Source organism: Quercus robur, chromosome 3 (assembly GCF_932294415.1).
Source record: "Quercus robur chromosome 3, dhQueRobu3.1, whole genome shotgun sequence".
Taxonomy (NCBI): Eukaryota; Viridiplantae; Streptophyta; class Magnoliopsida; order Fagales; family Fagaceae; genus Quercus; species Quercus robur.
In genome coordinates, this window is record NC_065536.1 from 5044118 (window position 1) to 5070737 (window position 26620).

At 39.0% G+C, this 26620-nt stretch overlaps 1 protein-coding gene across 1 annotated transcript; it reads right to left on the reverse strand.

The window, feature by feature from the left end:
- Nucleotides 1-16686: 16686 nt before the first annotated feature.
- Nucleotides 16687-18009, reverse strand: LOC126720027 (uncharacterized). Its single transcript, XM_050422510.1, has 3 exons — nucleotides 17817-18009; nucleotides 17340-17740; nucleotides 16687-17256 (listed from the first exon to the last, which is right to left on the reverse strand). Exons 2-3 carry the CDS (start codon nucleotides 17562-17564, stop codon nucleotides 16687-16689), a joined length of 795 nt encoding a protein of 264 aa, XP_050278467.1. The 5' UTR covers nucleotides 17565-17740; nucleotides 17817-18009.
- Nucleotides 18010-26620: the final 8611 nt, after the last annotated feature.

Genomic DNA, 26620 nt, shown 5'->3' on the forward strand with positions numbered 1-26620 from the left:
TGGAAGGTATCACAAATCGTCTTACATGTATAATGTGTGTGCACGTGTTTTTTATTTTTCATTTTATTTTAATTTTATGGGTAGTTAGCTTTTAACATTTTGCAAAAATAATCCATTTATAATGTTTTATGATGACATCAAGAACATTGTTTGAGTAGGTTTTAGTTAGTTTAACTGTTAAAGTTTCTGATAATTGAATAAAAAATTTAGGGTTCAATCCCACTTGCACCAAAAATCTGAGGTTTGTATTAGATTTAGTTAGCTTAACTGTTAAAGTTTCTGATAATTGAATAAGAAATCTTGGTTTCAATCCCACTTGCACCAAAAATCTGAGGTTTGTATTAGATTTAGTTAGCTTAACTGTTAAAGTTTCTGATAATTGAATAAGAAATCTAAGATTCAATCTCACTTGCACCAAAAATTTGAGGTTTGTATTAGATTTAGTTAGCTTAACTGTTAAAGTTTTTGATAATTGAATAAGAAATCTAAGATTCAATCTCACTTGCACCAAAAATCTGAGATTTGTATCAGATTTTTCGAGTGAGTGAGAACAATATGTTGGTTGCCACTCTCTTAACAACTGTGACCTTCACGGTAGCTTTCACGGTCCCTGGTGGATTTAACCGAAGCGGAGGTGTGGACGAGGGCTTGGTAGTATTATGCTAAGTTACTGCTTTCCGTGTATTTTCTGATAGCTAATACTTCAGCTTTTGGTCTTTCCACTACCTCAGTATTCGTCTACTTTTTGGCTTAATCAACGATTAAGGGATGCGCTTTTCTCAGAGAACTGGTACAACGTACCGGTTTTATCACAAACCGGAGCATTGCTGGTTGCTTTCATTGCAGGCACCTATACAGTGGTGCCACACTTTTTGGGGAATACTGTAGCCTTTATTCTTCTCATTGCTTCAAGTCGTTTCTCCCTCTCTTTATAAAGAAATTTCATTGAAGAGCTATTTGATTGCTAAGCCCAAGCTGGTCTGAGACGATTGAGCCCTTCAGAATTTGAAAAAAAGAAAAAAGAAAAAAAGAGCAACTTTAAAGCTACGTTTTGCAAGTTGTTATGGGCAGAATTGGAGTAAGTGAGTCCAAATCTTTTATACCACCCCATACTCGACAAATCAAAATAGGCCATCTGTTCATTAATTCCTAATTTTACACTATTTGTTTACCCAAAATAAATGGAAAAGGAAAAGCCCTAAAGCATATTCATCCCCACAACCAAGATCACTAGCCTCCACCCAACGCCATTGACATATGACTGCTGATGCTATCAACTCTAGTCACGACCATGGTAACACCACCAAGTCTCGCCGTCTAGACAGATCTGAAGCTAATTTGAACGTCGACAAATGCTTTTCACAACTCAAGAAAAAAGAAGAAGAAGAAGTAAATTCATCACTATGTTCTCCAAGTTCTCATACAAGTAAATTCAACTTGTCTGAAAACTCAATATGGGCAATAGTCATAAAAGCTGAATAATTCCCTTCTCCGTCACAGCTTTCCTCAGAATCTGAGTTGGATGACTCCGAGTCACTTAGTGTCGTGGCATACACCTTGCCTTTCGATTTCAAATAATTCGGATATTCTTTCTTAAAGTGTCCATGCTCGTTGCATTCAAAACAAGTGACACCTTGTGTAGATTGAGATTTTTTTCCATCTTTCTTTTTGAATTCATTTTTCTCCCTTCCTGAAATTTGGAATTTCCCTTTATCACCAAATTTGCTATTATTCTTGAATTTCAAGAATTTTCGAAAATTTTTTACCAGGTAAGCAACATCTTTGTCAATCACATCTTCATCCGATGAGTCATGGACTTCCAACTTTTCATTAATGGTCTTAAGAGCAAGAGATTTGCTCTTTCGTTGATTGGGCAGCGACATTTCATAAGTCTGAAGAGAACCAACCAGCTCTTGGACTTTGATGTCATCAAGGTCCATACTCTCTTCAATCGCTGTCACTTTGGCATGAAAACTTTTCGGCAATGATCGAAGGATCTTCCTTACTATTTTAGAATCCTCCGTTTTCTCTCCCAAATTGAACTTGTTGACAACCACCTCATTCAGCTTGCTATAGAAAGAGTCAAAGGACTCATCCTCACTCATTTTTAGCTCCTCAAACCGAGTAGTCAGCATTTGCAGCTTGGTGTCTTTCACTTTCTTCATACCTTCATAGGTGGTCTCCAATATCTCACATGCTTCTTTGGCAACGGTAATATGAGAAATCCTATGAAACTCATCTAGAGACACACCATAGAAAATTGCATTAAGTGCTTTACTGTTAGCATTAGATGCGGCAAGTGCTGCCTTATCCCATGTGGATTTGGCTTTCTTAGGCCTAGTCCAACCTATATCAACAGCATCCCAAACTGATTCATCAATAGAACATAGAAAAACTCTCATGCGAACCTTCCAAAATGCATAATTACTACCATCAAAATATGGAGGTGTATTTAGGGATTGAGATTTATCTATCTCAATAAGGGGTCAAGGATCACACTATGGTAATGAAACGACTAAAAGTGTACCCGCTCTGATACCAATTGAAAGTTCAAATAGTGTATAAAACACCCTTGAACGTTTAGACCCCCAATTACAAAATAACCAATTCAAACTTTATGACAAACAACTAGTGTGCGGAAAATGAACACAAGCTATAAACAGAATTGGTAAACAATCTAAGCCAATTAAAATTACATCCACAGTAGAAAATAAAAGGCAAAGATTAAGGGAAGGAAGATGCAAACACGAAGACAACACACGATGTGTTATCGAAGAGGAAACCGAAGCCCTCGGAGTAAAACCTCTCCGCCAAACTCCAAGCGGTAAGTAATCGACTAGAAAATGTAGTTGGGATACATAAACAGCAATAGACCCTCCAAGCCTAATCTACCTAGTGTACCTAAGCCCTCCAAGCTTCTTGCTCCAACGAGATTGCACCGAACCTATTTCTTTTCTAACTTCCCGGATTCTGCTACTTGACCATAGCATCAACCAATGTAGATTGGTTCCTTCCTAACTGCTTCCCAGAACACCAAACAGCCATCTCATAGTAATGGATATGGTGAAAAAAAGTTTTGGTAAAAGACCTCTTAAGGGTTTAACAATGGAGAGGAAGAGAGTTAAGAAATTTAAGGAGTCTTTTATGTAAATATTATGGATGAATTAATCTTGTTTCACTCTAGGGTTTCTCTCTCAAAATTCTTTCTGGAAGCTCTCTTTGGGTATAAGGGGTATTTATACTGGGGTGAGAATGGAGTGTGAAGAGTCAGATTTTTCAAAATAGGGCTGGCTCGCGGCTTGGCCTCGTGGCTTGACTGAGTCACGAGATCCAGCCGCGAGATAACAGAACGGCTAGTTGTCCTATTTTGTCCTGTAGTGCTCCAGCTAGCATGATGCTTCAACTTCTGGCATGCCTAGCACGTGTGCATCTTCTGGCGGCTTGCAGCCGCAAGTCACTTTCGAGATCTAGTCGCGAGTCTCTATTTTCTTGCACACTCTTGAGCATTTCAACACTCTATTTCACTCACTACCCTTACAACAATCCCATCTAAATACAAGGTTACTGATTGCTGAAATACAAGCAAATTTGACATGGAATAAAACCAACAAGATGGTTGATTAAATTCAACCTTACAGTTTTCATCACTCAATTATCTGATTTTTGAGTGATGAGTTGTGAAAACTGAAAACACATTTTAGGTGTTTTCAGTTTCCATAACTCTATTTTCAATGGCATTTTGGTAATTAAATACACATGGAGGGACCCACTAGTTAGGGTCAGTCGTAACTTTTGACGGTTTTTTTTTTTTTTTTTTCACTGTTCTTCAGGTGTTCTTTCTTCTTTTCTTTTTTTTTTTCTTCCTTTTTGCTCTTGTTAGTTCGTTCTTCCTTTTTTTTTTTTTTTTTTGTTCTTCATCAAATAATATTTTTGGTCTTCGCTTAGTTCTTTCTTTCTTTTTCCTTTTTTCTTCTTTCACTGGTCTTCGTTGGCTGGTTTTTTTTTTTTTTTTTTTTTTTTTTTTTTTTTTTCACTGGGTTTGGTGAGTTTGGGTACTAGGGGTTGAAGGAAAAAAAAAAAAAGTAAAAGTAAAAGCTACACTAAGTTACAGGTATGGGGCCCACAAATAGTTAAAAAAATATTGAGTGATGGTGCCAAACGGGGTGGGGTGTTTTAAGTGATCAGTGATGAGTGATGGAAATTGAGTGAGGAGTGATGAGTGATGAAAAAAAAATTCAAACAAGGCCTTAGTTTTAGTTATAGAAAACTTTCTTATTTTTTATTTTTTGGTAAACTATAATTTTTTTTAGGCTATAATGGGCAAGGAAAGCTCAACCATGCACTATATATAAATCCAAGATACATAAAGTAAACACATGGGGTTCAACACACCCACACAACATACAAGCTACATTTGTCTCAAAAAAAAAAAAAAAAGTTACAAGTTACATGGTTTTACAGGATTCAAATCCTCTAGATTTCTCAAGGTACTCTATCAAATAGATTTTCTAAAATGTTAATCATTCTTTAATGATTTAATGATCAAGATTTTGCCATATCAGCATTCTACTAACAATAATCTTAATTGTTTTGTTTGTAACATTATTTTATTATATTAAAAGTATTGTTAGTGGAATGTTGACATGGCAAAATTTAGACCATTAAATCATAAAAGAGTATTTAGGATTTAAAGAAATCTATTTGGTAGAGTACCTTAGGAAATCTAGAGGATCTAAATCTGGTTTTACAAGGTTTGTTTTGAAACTTTGATACCATTATAATGACTAAAAAAAAAAACTATTAGTGTTGTACCTTAAAAGGACAAGTCTAGTTGTAGTTGGAGTTCTTCGTAATCACTTAATCTAGGATCTACCTGATAAACACTCAATGTGAGATTCACGCCCATATAACACACTCAAAAAAATATAATCCAATCAAATCTGCACAATTTGAGTTATCATATTAATTATTACATTACCTAGCGAAACAAAAGTAAGACAAGAGTTTTGACTTAGGAACACGAAAATGATGTGGCTAGAAAGAGTATATCCTAGAGACGAAGTTTTTGAACAAGCGTATGTTAAATATAGTGGCCCGTACATACAGACCACTGTGGAGAGCTCTAAAGAGGTTTTAAATGAACACTGGATGTGAGACTCAATATATGCCCGCACAATACATACTTAAAAAAAAAAATAAAATAAAATAAAATAAAAAATTCCAAACTACTCAACTTCACACAATTTTGGTTTGACATAATATCTAATCTATTAAAGATTAGATATACATGGTATACATCATGCTACCATAACACTAGCATACTCAAGTTGTACTACCACCATTCAGTTCTCTCTTATTTTATGCTAAAATCAAAATTATTTTATTTTTTTTTCTTCATTCACTTTAAAATCTTTAAATATAAGTAGTACCTTCTCAACACAATGAAACTGACATACTGCATCCCCACTATGTTACTTTTTTATTCTCATCTTTCGAAAGACTTTCATAACATTTTAGAAGTACACACCCATAAGTTCTCCAACTATATTACTTACCAAAATCACTATTTAAGAAGGGGCATTTTAATTGATGTACAATTAAAATATTTGAGGATAAACAATCCAAGATTTCCTTATTTTTTGACTCATTTAACGTTCACTTAGTGAATTCACTGTAATCTTTAATTCGCTAAGAGGTACTTTAAGACAAAATGTTAGGCTTTAATTATATCCCATCTTCCATGGGATTAACGCTCTTAATATGTACTAACCTGAGCAATATGGTATTTCTATATCTTCTTAGCTTTTGTAAATAAAGTGGTGGAAAAATGGCCATCTGCAATCAGAGAAGGCGATGACCCAGGATGGACTCCTCTACACATTGCCGCCCATTTGGGCAATGAGAAATTTGTCAAACTGCTTTTAGAAAGTGGCAATTCCCCTGCATATGTAAGAAACAAAGAAGGTTTATCTGCTCTTCATATGTACGCGTTGTTGGACAACAAGGGTCGGAATGCTCTTTATGTTGCTGCAGAAAGTGGAGGATGGGCTGCATTTTTGGTTTTTCAGAAGAAGCCAGAGTTTGAGGGCCTCATCAACCAGCAGGACAATGACGGAAACACGCCTACAAATCTGGCTACCATCAATGGGCATATCTATTTAAATTGCGAATTCGGAGAAGGTAGACGTGTTGCCTTAAATGCTACGAACAAGGAGGGCTTCACCACAATGGACAATATTTTGTTAAAAAGGAAGTTAGGCTCCAGGCCAACGGTAAGCCCCGTTGTCCTGCTCTGCTGAATGTAGTAGTACTACTCCACAATTTATAGGAATTTTGAACAAAGAAAGTTTCCCAAATTTGCTCTATTTTTGGGGTAGATTTACAGAAAGGATTGCTTTGGTGGGGAAAATCTTTAATTTTTACAATATCGTTTTATAAAATGGTTAATACTTGTATAGTACATAACTACAGAACAAGGGCAGCATTCTTCTTGGATCTCTGTTCAAGAGTTGAATCTCAGAGCCCTGAAGAATTTGAATAAAAAAGCTAATTATTTAATCAAACAGGTGTATCTAACTTTAAAACTTACTGACCCCTATAAACAATAAACATTAAGTGGGAGTTTACAACGGTGACCGAGTTTTATTAATTTGATTTGATTGAAACTTGAGAGTATTGTATATATTTTTCTCAAAAGCTAGAATGTATCATATACACGTCTTACATGTATAATGTTCGTGTGCATGTGTTTGTTTTTATTGGGTAGCTAGCTCATGTATATATAAATTTGACATGATAATTCAAGTCCCAAGTTTGGAGCGAAGGCGCTCGACCAAGTCTGAGGGGAGTACTCTTAAAAATAGGCATTCGGAAATTGGACCCTCGAATTTTTTTACTATTTTTATTATTCAATTCAGAATGGAAATGAGAAGTCTTCTATCCGCGTCTTGTAAGTTGTACTAGCTTATGTACTGCTTGTTTATTTTTATTTTTGGTGTTTTGTTTTGATAAATTAATTTGATTGTATTATCTTTGCTTTTGAATAAAATTCTTATTCATTAAATAAATAAGAAAAGGCATGCTATTTTTCTTGTGAAATTTTTTTTTTTTTTTGAGGAAAATTTTTCTTGTGATTGGTGCATACCTGCAATAATTAATTAAGGGGCCCAAAGTTTCTTATTCAGATTAATGGGCCATTTTGAATTTGGATTTCCAAATTAACGAGCCCAATGGCCCTCTCCCATATCCCCACTTTCTTTTATTAGAGATGGAGTGGTTACTGAGGACCTGAGGTGAGGCCGTGAGGGCCTCGTTTTTTTAATCCGTTTTTTTTCCCGTATTTAGCCGCCCCCCAAATATAAATAAATAAACCTGTTAGGCTCAACGTATAAGCTGGCTTATTTAATTTTATCTTTTCTCTAAAAAAAAAAAAAAAGCTAGCCTATTTTGTTTTTGCTTTTTCCTGTATAACCTCAATTTTTAAGGTATAATTTATTTTTATCCACTTTATTTTAATAAAAAAAGTTCAATAAAATCAATCTCAATCAAACAAATTCAAAGATTAAAAAAAAAAAAAAAAAAATTAGTAGTTGTAATTCTATCAAAAAATTTAAAATTGATTGCTGGTTACAATTATGGATGAAATACGTGCTATAAAAATTGCAACTTCTTAATGCAAATCCAAGCGAAATTGTGATTTGAAGATGTAATTTCATGCCAAAAAATTCGATGAGCCCAAATTTAAAATATTAATTGTTCTTTTTAATTTACTACTCTCTTGTGACATTAATCACAATTATTACAACTTTAGTTTGCAAGGGTTTTTTTTTTTTTTTTTTTTTTTTTTTTTTTTTTATAGTAAAATTGTTAGTAATTATTGAAATTTTATGAAATTTTAGGAATACAACATTTTTCATAACTTAACTTGTGATGGTTAAATAAAAGATATGAGGTTTAATCCTCGTCTATATCAAAAACCGATTAGCTTCTTAGTTTGATAATAAAGAGTTATCATCAGGAGCCGATGCCATAGGTTGAATCTCTATCTTTTAAAATATATAAATATATATACATATATATATATATATATATATATTGTGATCGGTACATAGCCAAAAAAATAAAAGAAAAAAGTACATATTAAAAGTGGTGTTAATGATAATCTTTATAAGATTTATTTTAGGTAAATAATCTTAATAAGTTGAAGTCATTGTCAATGTTACAAAAAAAAGAGTTGTGAAAAATGTGGTATCTGACTTAGACCAAACTATTTTATTTAAAATTTTGGGGTTATTACACTCCATTCCAATCTTAAAGGGAAAAAACACTTTCCCCCTTTTAACATCTAATTAACCAAATGTTATTAAATTAACATTAAAAATGTTGTGTATTAACCTATTCTTTGCTTCAAAGCAAGTTTTCAAAATTATCTTATTTTATAATTAAAATTCATTGTTTTAAATTTTTAATTATTAAAGTGTATTTTAAATATTAAGTGACCATTTGGCATGATTAATTTTACCAACTTATTTGACTATTCAGCTTATTTTTGCTACTATTTATAGGTTTCACTGCACTTTTTGATATTATTCATGAGTCTCATTGTACTATTTCAATTAAATTTTACCTTTATCTACAGTACTTTCAATAAAAAGCTTTCAATTTGAGCAAAATAAATGGATTCCAAATAGATTCTAAGTGTGAATTTTACTTGGTATTCCTTTCTTTCTTTTCTCAATGGGTTATGGAGAGATTTGCAACTGCAAGTGTTTTGGTGTTTGATAAATTTTGGATTTTTATTCTAAATTTCTCGGTTCTTTTTTTACTAACTATTGTTAAATTTTTGTAAAGAAATATTTATAAAAATTTAGAATATTTCATTAGTAATATAAACAAAAAAGGGTGGGGGGAGTGTTAATTTTTTCAAACCTCAAGAGAGGGGAGTGTTTTTTCTCTTCAAGTTTGGGTTGAAGTGTCATTCCTCCAAACCTCAAAGGAGGGGAGTGTAATTACCCTTAAATTTTTTTGAAGAAATGACACAAAGTTATTGGCACGCATAGAAAAAATAATTCGATAAAATTTACCCTATAACTTAGGGTTTATTTGGATACCGTTTATTGTTTAAAACTGAAAATACTGTAAAAAAATAATTTTTAAATGTGTAAATAGTACCGTGGGACCTAATTTTAAAGTTTTTTTAATTGAAAAAGAGTACTTGCGTGTCTCGTGAACAGTGCATGAGACCCATTGTTTTTTAGCAAAAAGTAGGAATGCATAGAAAACGTGCATTCCAAACGCACACTGAGCAGAACCTAACATTTTTCCACAAACGTGAAAACCCAATGCCCAAACCCCTGCAATGGCAACCTCAACCAACGAGCCTAATCAGTGACTCCAAGGTGGTGAAGCAACAGTGAAAACCCCAAACCATCAGGTGGTTAACTCTCCATGGTGCGAAGCTAGTTCATTGGATGTGGAAGTGGTCTTCATGTTGTTTGGGTCTGTCAATCTATCAATTAAGTCTAGGAAAATACTTAAATTAGTTCAAATCTAAGTAGTGGCAGTGTAAGTTCTCTTGAAGATGGTAAGATATAGATCCTGACGGGCCCGACGGGCCTGACGGGCCTACCTGACGGGCCTACCTGACGGGCATGACGGGCCTACCTGACGGGCCTGATGGGCCTACCTGACGTGACGGCCTGACGGGCCTACCTTAGTAGGCCCGACGGATCGGGGCTGTTGGGCCTGTGCAAGGATTACCCCACGCGCTTTAAAGGCCCATCGCTGACAGACGTAATAAGGGCCTATGATCCAAAGTCCGTATCGCCTAGAAAAGCCCTAAAACCCAAAAATGGAAATCCTTGCTCACCACGCTCAGAGGAATTTGTATTAGAGTCCCACATGGAAAAGATTTGGAAACCAAGAAGAAAAGTCAACCCTTTATCACTATAAAAGGCCTAACACCCTCAGGGATCGAGGTACGCTTTAATTGACCCTTTCTAACGCTCTAAGTAAAACAGAAGAATTCTAACTTGACCGTCGGAGAGTGTTTGGCCGGCACCACACCGGTGCTCTCTGAAGGACTTCTTTCGATTGCTTCTATTGTGCAGGATCACTTCGAGTCGCGAGTACGGTGTGACCCATTGGTGACAATTTCCGATGTCATCAGTTGGCGCCGTCTGTGGGAAAGCGATCGTAGCACATTATCGCTTCCTAGACAAAAGAGTTACATGGTACTCACACGCTCGATGGCAACCACTAACGACGCTCAAGAAGGGGAAGCCCCTACGACTGCCCTTGAGAGACAGGTCAGGACGCTCGCCGCAGCCGTGGAGCGCCTCACCAAACAAAACCACGACCTAGAAGAACAGCTGAACCAAAAGAGCGCGGCTGTCAATAACCAAGGAGCAGATCAAGAAGGGACAAGTGCTGAAAGGAGAAATCATGACGGACCACAGGAGAGTAATGCCCCGAGCAGACCAGTGAGACGGGACACTAGCGTCCCTTCAGTGACGGATACGGCTCCACAACCCATCATCGCGGAGATGCAGGCGATGAAGGAACAGATGGAAGTACTGATGAACGCTCTCAAGGGGCGAGTGTCCAGTGATCTTGACGACCTTGTCAACCGGACTGACTCGCCATTTACGGCAACCGTCAATTTCTTCTCCCTGCTGAGTAAGTTCCGCATGCCAAGTATGGATAGTTATGACGGAATCAAGGACCCCCTCGATCACCTAGAGACCTTCAAGACCCTAATGCACCTTCAGGGAGTGGCAGACGCAATTATGTGCAGGGCATTCCCTACAACCCTAAAGGGCGCAGCAAGGATTTGGTTCAGCCGGCTAGCACCAAACTCCATCGGCACCTTCAAGGAGCTGAGCACTCAATTCACTACGCACTTCATCGGAGGTCATCGGTATAAGAAATCCACGGCTTGTTTAATGAATATCAAGCAGAGAGAGGAGAAGACGTTACGGGCCTACATATCACGCTTCAATAAAGAAGCGCTCTCGATTGACGAAGCCGACGACAAGATATTGGTGGCAGCGTTCACGAACGGGCTGAAGGGGGGTAAGTTTTTGTTCTCCCTATACAAAAACGACCCAAAAACCATGTTAGAGGTGCTTTACAGGGCCACCAATTATATGAATGCTGAAGACGCACTATTAGCCCGAGAAGATAGACCCAAGAAAAGAGACAGACAAGAGGATCCCCGACAGGACCAGGGGCGGAAGAAAGGAAGGATGGGAGATCGAAGGGAGGAGAGACGTCCAAAACCCATGGGCGCAAGGTTCACAAGTTTCACCCCCTTGACCGCTCCGATAGACCAAGTCCTAATGCAGATTAAGGATGAAGGATCCCTGACGTTTCCGGGAAAGCTGAAGAGTGATCCCAACAAAAGGTCCAGAGACAAATATTGCCGCTTCCACCGTGACCATGGTCACGACACGGCCGATTGCTACGACTTGAAGCAACAAATCGAAGCCCTTATCCGACAAGGGAAGCTGAAGAAGTTCGTCAGCAAAGAGAGAACGGATCAACCCCCACAAGAATAACAACCCCGTCGAGAAAACGAGCGACCAAGGCCCCTATTAGGAGACATAAGGATGATAATTGGAGGAACAGCTGCGGCCGGATCGTCAAAAAAGGCTCGCAAAACATACCTTCGGATGGTACAGAATGTCCAGTTGGCGGGTACAGTGCCAAAGATGGCAAGAAGGGAAGGCCCCATTATCGGGTTCTCGGAAGAGGATGCAAGGCGCCTACACCATCCACACGACGATGCCCTAGTCGTCAGCTTGCGGGCAGGCGACTACAATATGCACCGAGTGTTGGTCGACAACGGTAGTTCGGCCGATATCTTGTACTATCCGGCGTTCCAGCAAATGAGGATTGACAGGGAGCAGCTAATACCGACAAACGCCCCGCTCGTTGGTTTCGGAGGGAGTAGGATATTCCCTTTGGGCGCGGTCACGTTATCGGTGACAGTAGGAGATTACCCCCAACAAATCACCAAGAACGTAACATTCTTGGTGGTCGATTGCTCGTCCGCCTACAACGCTATTATTGGACGACCCACGCTCAACTTGTGGAAGGTGGCAACATCAACTTACCACCTAATGATCAAGTTCCCAACGGAGTATGGGGTAGGAGAGCTACGCGGAAGTCAAATTGCCGCACGTGAATGCTACGTAGCTATGATGGAGGTGGAAGACCAAATCCAGGCCTTGAACATAGAAGAACACCGAACGACGGCAGAACCTACAGAGAAGCTAGAGGAGATAACACTCGACAGTTCCAATCCAGACCGAACCACCAAGATCGGAACGCTTGCCAAACCCGCAATCCGTCAAGAGCTCGTAGCTTTCTTGAGGAGCAATAAGGATGTGTTCGCCTGGAGCCATGACGATATGCCAGGAATCGATCCCTCGGTCATGGTACATAAGTTGAATGTGTTGCCCTCGTTCCCACCCGTCCGACAAAAGAAGAGAGTATTCACCCCGGAACGAGACCAAGCAATAGCGGAAGAGGTCCGCAAACTCCAAGAGGCAAGCTTCATCAGGGAAGTCTACTATCCCGATTGGCTGGTGAATGTGGTAATGGTGAAGAAAACGAGCGGCAAATGGCGGATGTGCGTGGACTTCACCGATCTTAACAAAGCATGCCCCAAAGATAGCTACCCCCTTCCAAGAGTTGACGTCCTAGTAGACTCGACGGTTCAACACCAATTGCTAAGCTTCATGGACGCTTTCTCGGGTTATAACCAGATCCGCATGCACGAGGCCGATCAGGAGAAGACTTCGTTTGTAACCAGTTAAGGACTCTTCTGTTATAAAGTAATGCCATTCGGCCTGAAGAATGCAGGGGCAACATACCAAAGACTAATGAACAAGATGTTCGCACAGCAAATCGGGAGGAATGTCCAAGTCTATGTCGACGACATGCTGGTGAAGAGCCGGAAGGAGGAAGACCACTTGGAAGATCTCAAGGAAACATTCGGCACGCTTCGATCCTACAACATGAAACTCAATCCGGGAAAGTGCGCATTCGGCGTAACGGCAGGCAAATTCCTAGGATTCATGGTATCTCAGAGGGGGATTGAAGCCAACCCGGACAAAATCCGAGCCATAATGGAGATGGCCCCCCCGAGAAACGTGAAGGAAGTACAAAGCCTTAATGGCAAGGTAGCGTCATTGAATAGATTCGTGTTAAGAGCGACGGAAAAGTGTTTACCCTTCTTTCGAACATTGAAAAAGTCATTCGAGTGGACGGACGAGTGTCAGCAAGCCTTCGAGGAGTTAAAAGCCTATCTATCTTCACCACCTCTACTGAGCCCCTCGCAACCAGGTGAAGAACTCTTCCTCTATTTGGCTGTCTCCCCTGTGGCCGTCAGCGCGGCCTTAATCAGAGAAGAGGACAGGGCACAGAAGCCCGTGTACTACGCCAGCCGGGCGCTCCGCGGTGCCGAAGGAAGATACCAACCTATGGAGAAACTCGCTTTTGCATTGGTCACGGCGGCTCGCAAGCTCAAGCCCTACTTTCAAGCCCATACCGTGAACGTAATGACCGATAAGCCCCTGCGGAGGGCACTGAGTAATCCTGAGGCCGCAGGTCGGCTGACGCTGTGGGCAATAGAATTGAGTGAGTTTGATATCAAATACCGTCCACGTGTGGCAATTAAAGGACAAGCTATAGCCGACTTCATAGCGGAGTTTACGCGTGACGAGGACAAGGGGGCAGAAGAATTCCCCAAGTGGAGCATATATACCGACGGATCATCCAATCGGCGAGCCGGAGGGGCCGGCATAGTATTGCTGTCACCTGAAGGAGACAAGATTGAATGTATGGTCCGTCTCGACTTCCCCACCACCAACAATGAAGCGGAATACGAAGCCGTGGCGGCAGGACTCGACCTAGCCAAAGCCGCCAGAGCTGAAAATGTGGTCGTTTACTGCGACTCTCAAGTCGTGACCAATCAAGTAAACGGAGATTATGAATGCAAGGGGGAAAGGTTGAGGAGATATCTTGATCAAGTAAGGGCGAGAGTCGACGGACTAAAAGCAATGGTCGTCCAAATCCCCAGGGGAGAGAATGAGCTCGCCGATCGGCTAGCCAAAGCCGCTTCAGCAGAACATATGGTGACACCTGGTAATGTACTTTCTTTTGTTCAACTTTTTCCACTAATAGACCTAGACAACATGCAGGAGATACGCTCCGAAAGAAACTGGACTACATAGATAACTTCATACTTAAAGGACGGGTTACTGCCAGAAGAAAAGGAGGCAGCAAGAAAGCTAAAAGTCCAAGCGGCGAGGTTCGTCTTAATAAAAGACGTTCTTTACAAGAGAGGTTTCTCCCGTCCTTATCTAAGATGCCTGGGGGCTGAAGAGGCAGACTACGTAATGAGGGAAGTACACGAAGGGATATGCGGGAACCATTCTGGATCGCGGTCGTTAGTGCACAAACTGGTACGAGCTGGGTATTACTGGCCGACCATGCAGAAGGATGCCGAGTCCTACGTTAAAAGCTGCGACAAATGCCAGAGGTTCAGCAATTTTATCGGACAGCCAGCTGAAGAGCTAACCCCTATAACGGCTCCATGGCCGTTCGCTCAGTGGGGACTAGACATCATGGGACCTTTCCCAACGGCGATAAGGCAGCTAAAGTTCTTGGTAGTGGGTATTGACTACTTCACAAAATGGGTAGAAGCGGAAGCCTTGGCCACCATTACAGAAAAGAACATTAGAAGTTTTGTTTGGCGAAGCATCGTATGTAGGTTTGGTATTCCTAGAGTCCTTGTCTCAGATAACGGGAGGCAGTTCGACAACGGCCACTTCCGAGATTTCTGCACACAGCTAGGAATAAAAAACCACTACTCATCACCCGCCCATCCTCAGGCTAACGGCTAGGTTGAGGTCACGAACCGATCCCTGTTAAAGATTATCAAGACTCGGCTCGAGGGGGCAAAGGGCATATGGCCCGAAGAATTGCCGAGCATACTGTGGGCATACAGGACAACAGCGAGGACTCCGACAGGAGAGACACCATTTCGACTGACATACGGGAACGAGGCGGTCATCCCGGCAGAAGTGGGGCTCACAAGTTACAGGGTTCACAACCATGACGAGAGCAGGAATGACGAATCCATGAGGCTACAGCTGGACCTGATAGATGAGGTTAGGTCGGCGGCGGAGCAAAGGATCGCTAGATACCAGGATCGTATGTCCAGGCATTACAACTCCCGGGTCCGACACAGAAACTTCCAAGTAGGAGACCTCGTACTCCGGAAGGTCATGGGTGCGACTAGAGACTCTACACAGGGAAAACTCGGCCCCAACTGGGAAGGACCTTATAGAGTTACGTCATGGAAAAGGAAAGGAACATACCACCTGGAGACGACAGATGGAGAGAAGCTACCGCATCCATGGAATGCTGAGCATTTGAGGAAATACTACCAGTAATAGAAACACGGCGAACAACAACCAATTTTCTTTCGGTTTAAGCTTTTTATAAGTTTTTCTTTTAACTGTTTTTCTTTTGCTACAATCTTGTCGTGCCTTTTTTAAGCACAAGGGGGCAGACACTTTTCCTTTACGCATTTCTATAATCAGATGCAATTTTGATCTTCTACTTGAATGTATGTCATTGCAATTGTCCACAAAGTTAACGAAAACAAAATAAAGTCCACAAGATGGACGGATACAATATGAAATCCACAAGATGGACGGATCATCCTACATGGACGATCACTTTAAGTCCACAAGATGGACGGATCATCCTACAGGGATGATAACCTTAAGTCCACAAGATGGACGGATACAATAGGAAGTCCACAACATGGACGGATCATCCTACATGGACGATCACTTTAAGTCCACAACATGGACGGATCATCCTACAGGGATGATAACCTTAAGTCCACAAGATGGACGGACACAAAATAAAGTCCATAAGATGGACGGATGCAATATGAGGTCCACAAGATGGACGGATCATCCTACAAGGACGATCACTTTAAGTCCACAAGATGGACGGATCATCCTACAGGGATGATAACCTTAAGTCCACAAGATGGACGGATCATCCTGCAAGGACGATCACTTTAAGTCCACAAGGTTTACTGAAACAAAATGAAGTCCACAAGATGGACGGATAATCCTACAAGGACGATCACCACAAGGTGGACGGACTATCCTAAAGGGATGATAACCTTAAGTCCACAAGATGGACGGACATAAAATAAAGTCCACAAGATGGACGGATACAATATAAGTCCACAAGATGGACGGATCATCCTACAAGGACGATCACCACAAGGTGGACGGATCATCCCAGGAAGATGACCACTTAAAGTTCACAGGTTGGACGGATCATCCACGACGTGGACGGAAATAAAATAAAGCAAACAAGACGGACTGATCATTTTAGACAATAAAGTAGTATCCACAAGGTGGACGGAACATTCCACAGGTTCTGCAAAGAATAAATTTTAAGGTCAAAAACATACCTATACATGAACGGATATAAATAGGTCAAGCAATGGCAAAATTCAAAACAAATAAAATGAAGTGCACGGATTCATTTAACAAAATAGGCCATTAAAAGGCAATGTTTACATATCATCAACAACGGATGAAAGTTGTTCCAAAAAGTATTAAAAAAAAAAAAAAAAAAAAAATCCTTCTACTGAGCCTTGTCCACATTGTCGACGGGCTGAGGAACCGTCTCCGTGTCAGGCTCAGCTTGATCAACTTTCGTTGGTGCAGACGCCCCGTCAACAACGGCATCGTCGACATCAAAGAGGTCGTCTGTATCCTCTGAGGCAACAGGCACGACGGATGACTGAACCGGGTCTTCAACTTTGAACTTGGAAGCGTCCACGTCTGGATAAGCTTGCTTGACTTGACGGAGGGCGTCCATGAAGCCCTGATGGAAAGAATCGCCCAGCTCAGTGATTAGGGCGTCGGAGTCACGGTATTCACGAACCGCCACGTCCTTAGCCTGACGGACTTCATTTTTCAGCTCTGCTATCTCTTTGTCCTTGCTTTCTAGAGCCTTCTTTGCTTCCTCCGTCATCTGTTCAAGGCTCTTCCTTGCCTTCTCCGAAAGCTCAAGCTTCTTCTCTATCTTGGGTCTCCAATTTCGCAACTGGAGGAGTTCTTCCTCCGTCTTCTCCGCCTTGGCCCGTACACGATCCAAAGCCGTCTCATGGCTGAGGCACCGTCCCATCAGCCCCTTCATCATGACCATTGCCTAAAAAATAACAACATAGTTATAAAACAAACTTTTTGGCAGATGATTTAAGTTGTATTTGAATAGTAGACGGACTATCTTACCTGTGTAATTGCAAACAGGCCCGTCTCACCCATGGCCTCCGTCGAGTGATTACCTAAATCTTCATAATCCTCCGCCGAGATGATGGAGGAAATCTGTTCTAAGGCATGCTTAGAATCCTCTCGAAGAAGGACGGGCGGCTTCTCGTCATCCTTCGACGGGCCTTTCATCAAGCCCTTGCCAACCCCGTGCTTGGTTGGAGTGACCGTCTTCGGAGGCTCCGCCATGAGTCCCACGACGGGATCTAAAGACACTTTGGCCTTCTTGGCCTAGCGATCCGCTTTGGGCTGAGTTTTCCGCTTCGCGGACGGATTGCTTGGGCCCGTCGCAGGGGGAGCGTCGTCAGCAGTCTTCTTTGCAGCCTTTGACCGGATCATGGCTCTTCTCTTAGCATCGTCCATCTCTGAAACATGGACGGGGGAGTTAATTAACAAAAAATAAGATACATAATTTTTTCAAGTAAAGGGTGACGAACTTACGCCTCCTTATCTGTGCTTCGTACTTGACGGCTGCCGCTGTAGGTTCCGGTCCGTCGCAATACCAGTGAATGGTATTTAGTGTTACCAGCTTCGCCCAAGTCCTTTCCTCCGGCTTGGTCTTTGAGAGAATTTTCTCAAGGAAAGCAAACTCCTTAAGGTCAATTTGGGGCCGTCGTCTAACTACAAAAGAAGAAAGAGGACGGTTAGATTATGTTCAAAGAACTTAGTAATATTAAAGTTTGAAGGATAGTCCATACTAGACGGGTCCAATATGCCCCAAGTAGTGTCGACGGGCATGAAATCCGTTTCCCCAGGACGACCTATCCAACCGTCGCCTTCTAGGAAGAAGAACCGACTCTTCCAATCCCTATTTGAGTCCGGCGTGTCATAGATGACTTTCAGCAACGGACTCCTGGGGACGAAGCTATAAATTCCCCTGGATTTGTCAATTTCGTCCGGACGGTAGTAGTGGAAAAACTCCCTAACCGTCAGCCTTTTTTCTCCGTTGGACATGGCACCGTACAAGACCTCCATCGCTATAAAAACCCTCCAAGCATTAGGGGATATCTGGTTCACGGATAACCCCAGCTGACGGAGGAGCAAACGGTGAAGCGAACTCAATGGGAATCTAAGTCCGGCCTTCAACATTTGCTCATACACCCCGACTCCCTCTACCCCGTCATAGTAACACCTCTCAGATTTGTAGGGTAGACGGATCGTAACATTTTCTGGAATTTGATAATTATCCCTAAATGTCTTAAAGTGCTTTTCCTTGATAACAGACGTGAAGAAATTCACCGTCCACTTCGGTAGCATGACGAACTTCCTGAGCCCATCAGCACCAATGACGGATCTGACAATTTGATCCTCACCAACACCAGGTCTCTCGTCTGGATCAACCACCTCTAGATCCTCATATGTTGAGGACGAGGAGGAGGTGGACGGACTACTATCATCTGGACTACCTTGTTCTCGATGACCGGACGGATATACTTCCTCGTAATCCAACCCGTCACGAATAACCGACTGATTACTCGACGCACTAGACATTTCCTACATGAAACGACAAGAGCCTAAGACTCTGACGGTCTATGTGTCTATAACGGGTGTGGATTGTAAGGAAAATTAAAACAAGTATTAGCTTTAAGAAGAGCACTTACCAGTTTTGCCAACGAAGTGATGAAGGATGGCGTTGACGATTAAGGTGAATGAACGGATCAGCGGATTATGACGGGTGCGCTCTGACAAGGGTGACGGGTACGCTCTGACAGCCTGATTTCTACTGAAACTGAAGAAATGAGAGGAATCACTCCCTTATTTATAAGAGAGATGCACGGAAGTCGAAGCGTCGCTTTGATCCGAGACAAGGTCCAATCAACTCGTAACACGTGTCATCAGCATTAATTACCTTCGTACAGCTTGTCTGTAGTTGGTGTGATCGATGGACTCCTCATTTGCACCGTCATCCTATCTTGCGTAAATCCGTCAACCCGTTTTGACAACTTAAAACTCTCCTTGTCTCATGAGCCTCCTTCCGTCATAAAAATACCCGTCATACCCTCACGTTTGGATCGTCACCCCATTGATCCTTTATCCTAAAAGCTGACGGACCATTGGGGTGAAGGGGGCAACTGAAGATGGTAAGATATAGATCCTGACGGGCCCGACGGGCCTGACGGGCCTACCTGACGGGCCTACCTGACGGGCATGACGGGCCTACCTGACGGGCTTACCTGACGTGACGGCCTGACGGGCCTACCTTAGTAGGCCCGACAGATCGGGGCTGTTGGGCCTGTGCAAGGATTACCCCACGCGCTTTGAAGACCCATCGCTGACAGACGTAATAAGGGCCCATGATCCAAAGTCCGTATCGCCTAGAAAAGCCCTAAGACCCAAAAATAGAAATCCTTGCTCACCACGCTCAGAGGAATTTGTATTAGAGTCCCACATGGAAAAGATTTGGAAACCAAGAAGAAAAGTCAACCCTTTATCACTATAAAAGGCCTAACACCCTCAGGGATCGAGGTACGCTTTAATTGACCCTCTCTAACGCTCTAAGTAAAACAGAAGAATTCTAACTTGACCGTCGGAGAGTGTTTGGCCGGCACCACACCGGTGCTCTCTGAAGGACTTCTTTCGATTGCTTCTGTTGTGCAGGATCACTTCGAGTCGCGAGTACGGTGTGACCCATTGGTGACAATTTCCGACGTCATCATCTCTAATTCTTATAAATATTCTAATGTTCTATCGATGCTTGTGGAGTAGCAAAAACAAGATTCGACACAATCAACCCTATACCAACCTAGAGTGATGGCATCTCAGTTACTAAGTAACTGAGTTTTCCAGAAAATAAAAAAAAATAAAAAAATAAATCATGTAAAGTTAAATATGAATTTCCTAAAGCTTCACGCAAAACTTCCATAATGACAAAATGATTAAGATCAACCATGCAAAAATTAGCAGCCCCGATTGCTGGTTTGGGGTGGGAATTTCACGGTAGGGGTTGCCGCCTTGGAGTAGCTGATTGGGCTCGCTGGTTAAGGTTGCCACTATCTATTGGGGTTTCTTGGTTGTGGAATAAGGTTAGGTTCCATCCTAAGTGAAGCGTGATTTCCTGGGTTTTCTTTTACACGTGCCAATAAATTTGTGCCATGTATCCAATATTTTTTTAAATAAAATAATTTGGTTCAAATCAGATACCCGTCAACACTCTATTAATCATGTAGCTAGGACACAAACTAACAAACATGGAAAGACATAAAATAAATGTTTTGCAAAGTTTAGGGACAAAAAATAAAATTTTAAAAACTTAGAGATTAAAAACAAATTTTATAAAAGTTTAAGGGCAAAAATGATATTTTACCCGAGAAATGATTTATATGTTATTCAATTCCCTAATAAACGTAACTAACCTGGCAGAGGACAATCTGGACACTAGCTTCCAAGAACAGCACAAGATTAACGACACCAAGTATAAAAGCTCCAATCAAAGCCCCATTTAAACCAAATCCAATAAAACGAAACAAAACAGGTGCGCAGAACGCCACAAGATTGATCCCTGTGGAAACCTACTTAAGGCTTGGGCATAACGATTAACGAAAACATCATCTAACAATAAGAATCTTCTTTTCTTTTCTTTTTTTTAATTCCCTTTTTTGGATTCTTAATTATGTTTCCTTTATTATATACCTGACTTGGATTCGTTGATATAATATATTCTTAGCTTGCACTTACCTGTTACTCAAATTGTTGTCTATAAAGTTTAACGGCTTGTCTTGGTAAATTTACAGATGATCAAACAGAAAGTTGGAATACCAACTGGACAAGCTAGTACGACTAAATCACATCTATTCAGGTAGGAGCTCTTTCAACACTACCTTTTTTTTTCTTCCTCAAAAGTTTCAAATGAAGATCAACTGCCGAATCTAGTAAGAAAACTGTAGCAGGATTGTTAAGCAAACTCTGATGTTAAAGTTTTGCTTTGGAGAGACATAGCAGTATAGTGGAGAGTGATGCTAGCTTAGTCCTAGATCCGATCATGTGTAAATGTGTAATGCTACCACCCCAAACAGGTGCATTGCACAAAAATTGATTTTGGCACTCTTAAGTCTGAAGCTTGAGTATAAGACCTGTAATTAATTTTTCTAGAGCTAATAGATTGGTTAATTCGATCTGTTGCCCACGATCTAGCTCTCTTTAACATTAGAGTTTGCATTTTTCATATTTTATTCTCTTATATCCTATTTTTCATTTCATATCCACCTATGTGTTAAAATGTAGACATTTTCATATCAATTATGAATATGCATGTAAAATAATATATTTTCTATTTTTAAAGTATCACTTTATTCAACACAATAATCAAGAAAACCTGAAGAATATATGGTTTTTTCTTTTATTTTAAAGAAAATATAGTAATGATTTTTTTTTTCAACAATACTAGGCAGAGTGATATCCAACTATGGAAGAAGGAAGGCAATACAGAATGGATCGTCAATTGTTCTTAGCTGCTTCAAATTGTGATTTAAAATTCTTTGAGAAATTGACAGATCCCATTAGTAGTACCTTTTTCCAAGTGACAACTGAGAAGAACATGTTCTTCATGTTGCACTGCAATACAAAAAATTTGAGCTTGTGGAAAAGATAGTTAATTTAAGTCCAAGACTTGTGTATGAAAAAAACTCCGAAGGCAATACTCCGTTACATGTTTCTGCGATGGTTGGAACTTCTTCACTAGTAAGCCTCCTAATAGACCGTGCCAAAAAGTTGGATATTGAATCAGGTGGCGGACAGCTTCTGGGTATGTTGAATCTATACGGAGATACAACCTTGCACGTTGCTGTGCGATATGGTAAGTTTGAGATTGTGAAAGTACTAATTAAGGAGGATCCAGAGTTGGCTATGTGTGTAAACAATGCTGGGGAATCCGCACTGTTCCTTGTTGTGGATAAACAACGCTATGACATGGCTTCTCATGTCCTAAGTGTTGCTCCAGACTGCTCCTACGCTGGAAGGCATGGCATGAATGTCTTGCATGCACTCGTTATTCACACAAATACTTGTAAGTGTTGCCCCATTTTGCACCTTAAATATTTTAGAAATATTATTTATGTCAAATATTTTGTACATCTTACCCACCACCTCAATGAAATCAACCCAATCCAATACATTGACTTGGTTTTCGTGGGTTGGTGGTTTGAGTTGAGATGAGTTTGATGCTTTTTGTTTGTTTGTTTGTTTTGATAATAATGTTTTTTAAAAAATGAGTCATTTTTTAAAAAGTATTTTCTATAAAATTATTTTATTTTCCTATGCTTTGTAGTGATCATAAATGAGTTGAAAAACAATTTCTTAACTTCTCTTATTTAACTTGCGGTGAGATAAAGTTATTTTCCAAAAAATAATTTAGTAGAAAACAATTTCTAAAAATAAATAATACTTTTTATGTTAGTCAAAGATTATTTTCCTTTGACTTTTTTTTTTTTTTTTTTTATGTTACCAAATACTGAAAAAAAAGAACAAACTATCTTCATACAAGGTTTCAAAACTAACCGAGCATGAACTTATTTTGAGTCTCCGGTTAGGTCTTGGGTCACCCACTGTATATATAATATAACTTTATATTATTATTTTAAAATTTTAGTTTGATTAGTTTTGGTATTTTTGAGAATTGGTTTCCATGAATTAGATGGATGTTATACTGTTCAATATTGAACCAAACGATTGGCGATACATGACCTCACCAAAGCCCAGCTAATCTTCGGCCGCCAGATATTTCTAAAAAGGGGCCAAACCAAGTCCAAATTGAAAAGAGCCCAAAAGATGGCAGATTGATTAATTTTGAAGCTGAACTTAAAGAGAAAGCAGCCAAGCTTATATAGAAAACATAGACTCTGTCACGCATCAATCAAAATAAGTACAAAGAATTTTTTTTTTTTTTTTTTTTTTTTGGAATTAAGTGCAAAGAAAAGTAATAGCTAAAATAAGTATGTGGGCACATAATTTTCTCTTAAACTTTATCTTTTTTTTTTTTGGCTGAATTAAACTTTATCTATTAAGGTTTTTTTTAGATACTCAGTTAAGTATTTTGAGTTATTGAAGTTTTCATATATGAGTGATTTTAATCTTTAAAGTTTCAAAAATAAAAGTTATTGACTCCCATGTCTACTCTCGGTGGTTTTTTGTTTGTGTTTGATGAAAATATAAAGTGGTATTTTTTTTAATGACTTGGCAAACTTATTTATTTACACATATAGAGTCGTAGACCTGTTTCTATGCCCCAATTAAATCCATATGATATCAAAATCCATTTCTTACATGTTGTGAGAGAAATGTCTTCAGAAACCATCTCTTAAGATAATTTTTCCTCTATCCCTCCACACTTCAAACTTGGCAACCCCTAAACTCTGATCTTTATCAGCCAATTCCACTATCTCTAATGTCTAATACAACCTACCTAAAATCTGCACTATAATTTGCAAGAACCAAGTTAAATAAAAAACAATCATCAAGCAAACTTAATTCCCTTATGTTTAACATTAGCTTTTATATATCATGTTAAATATGTTTGAATAGCTGTAGAAGAGAGAAATACAAAATAGGAACACAAAAATACGAGGGTTATGTGGTTCAACTTAACGGTCTATGTCCACAGAGGAAAAATTTAAAGGCTACATTTTTAATATATGAGTGTAGTACAAATATTATGTTACAATGAACCTAACAAAGATATATATATATATATATATATATATATAGTAGACTAGATGCTATAGTTAATAGATTTTTAGTACAAGTAGGAGATTTGGTTTGTACGTAAAATATGATTAGGTTTGAGCCTATTACATTGAGCTAATATATCTTTAACATATCTCTAACACCTTCTAATCAATGTCAAAGAATAGCCAAGAGCCTTATAGTTTCTAACATAACCATCTAGGATTCAAATCCATTAACTATCGAATTAACAAAAAAAAAAAAAAAAAAAAAAAAAAAAAAAAATCAAAGTAACAATACCGAATCCCATTTATAGACATCATTAACAACTTCTTTACAAGATGTACATTGTTCAATTCTCTCTCCTTTTTTTTTTCTTATTTATTTTTTATTTATTTATTTTTTTACAACACTCTCTTCCTCTTCTATGAAAAGTCAAAACTTTCATCTTTTGCTGAATTCTACAACATAGATTTCACATTTGAACTCTTGAATTTTAAGTAAAAATTTGATATGATAATATTTTATTGGATGGTGCAAAGCATGAGTTTTATATCCCATCATTACCAAATTCAGACTCTTTTCTTTTTTATAAATTCTGAACTTAAAAAACATTGATTAATAAGAAATATTTTATTTTTATTTTTTCAATGAAGTTTGACATATAAAAAATTAAATGAACAAAAAATAGACAATAAATATTAAATAAAAAATAAAAATATTAATTATAAAAGAAGGAATAGAAGGGTACTTTTGGTGGAGCCGGGGGCAATTGGCCCCTCTCACTGCCCTTGGCTTTGCCATTGGTTTGAACCTATCTCCTGCCCTCATGATATTTGACTAAGAGAGAATGAGAATGAAAAAGAGAGAGAGAGAACCTCATTAAGAGAGAATGATACTTTTTGTTTTAATATCATTCAGTTTGAACTAAGAATAGAAATGGGTTTGGGTCTAGCATTCCTAATGTGTAATTTTATTATTAAAAAATAAATAAAAGAGAACCTACTACGTAGAAAATGCCACATCATTGTTCCATTAGAAATATGGACAAAATAATCTAATGAAAGTGGAATAGAGGAACAAATAGTGCTCTAGGAACCAAGAGTATATTTCGACTAAATTTTTATATATCACTTTGACCTAAACCTAAAATTTCTTTTTTGTTGAGTACATACCTACAATTAGCCTCATGTTAATCAACAGCAACCATAATATATCATTTCAACAATTTTTAAAAAGACGATTATGAAAATTTTAATGCCTACCATTACTCATACTAAACATTTTAACTAATATTAGTTGAAAAATTATTTTATGAGACATCTCTCACATCACGTGTGGATCTCACATGGTGTGAGAGAGAGATCTCTTAAGACACCTTCTGTTAGTCACGCTAATGCATGCCGCGTGCTTAATTATGCATTGGACAGTGAGAGTGGGAGATAATGCTAGACAAGGATGAATCCAAATGGCTAATATCCCTTGGCATCTTTGAAACTGTGAATAGGGAATCGCATTTATTTTCCTTATCTACAGTTATTTAAAGTTTAATTTTGTTAGATACAATTTAATTTTAAAGTGTATTGTTTCGCACTTTCGCTGGAATAATGTTTAAAACTTACTTCTCTGGTTCGATTATCTCTAATCTATTGCCTTTGATGTATCCAATGCAGACAGTAACAAGGGAAATTATCTCATCCAAGGAGACAAGGAGAAAAAGAAAAACAGACTAGTATCTAGATTTGGTCGTTTCCTTATAACTTTCGTTTGGGTCATCAATATGCTATTTCTCATCCCTATTCCGAAATTTTTTGAGACTGCTTCTAAAGTTCAAGATAAAATACAAGAATTTATACATTTGCGCGCGCACATTTGGAACCATTCCAAAAGGTAAGTAATCTACCTCAACTCAAGTACTCTTCTTTATATTCTGGAAAACTATAATTATTTCACCTTAGGTTATTACATTACATAGCGAAAACCTTTTTCTATACTGGTCCGAGTAATAGTTACTCAATTCGCCCCAACTTGAGGTTTTTTATTTTTTTGTTTTTTTTTTTATTTTTATATTTTTTTATATTTTAATTTCTTTTAAGATATCTCAATACGCGCGAGTCAATCTAATCTATAAAATTTAAAAAGAAAGGTCAATATAAAAAATGTTATTTGCATAACCTTTCTGTTTTTACGTATTATTTTCTTGGATTTATATGTCTACTACTAACACTATACATTAATTTAAATTAAGGTGGCTTCACTCTTATAGTGCAATAAACTAACCATAATCGGATGTGGCCACGTCTCTTCTATATAACATCTCATGTTATTCCTTTTCCTTACCCGTTGCTAACCATGCTATAAACTCTTTTTATGGTGGATTAAGAAATGCACTTTTGGTATATAAAAAAAAAAAAAAATGCACCTTTTCTTCCTCAATGCTCATAAAGTCATAAGTCATAAGTGAATTTTATTTATTTAATTTATGAACAAGTCATAAGTGAATATTTAACTAATATGGATTTTATCACTTTCACCAATGATCATTTAAATTTTTGACCATATCGATATCCAGTAATTTTACAACATTG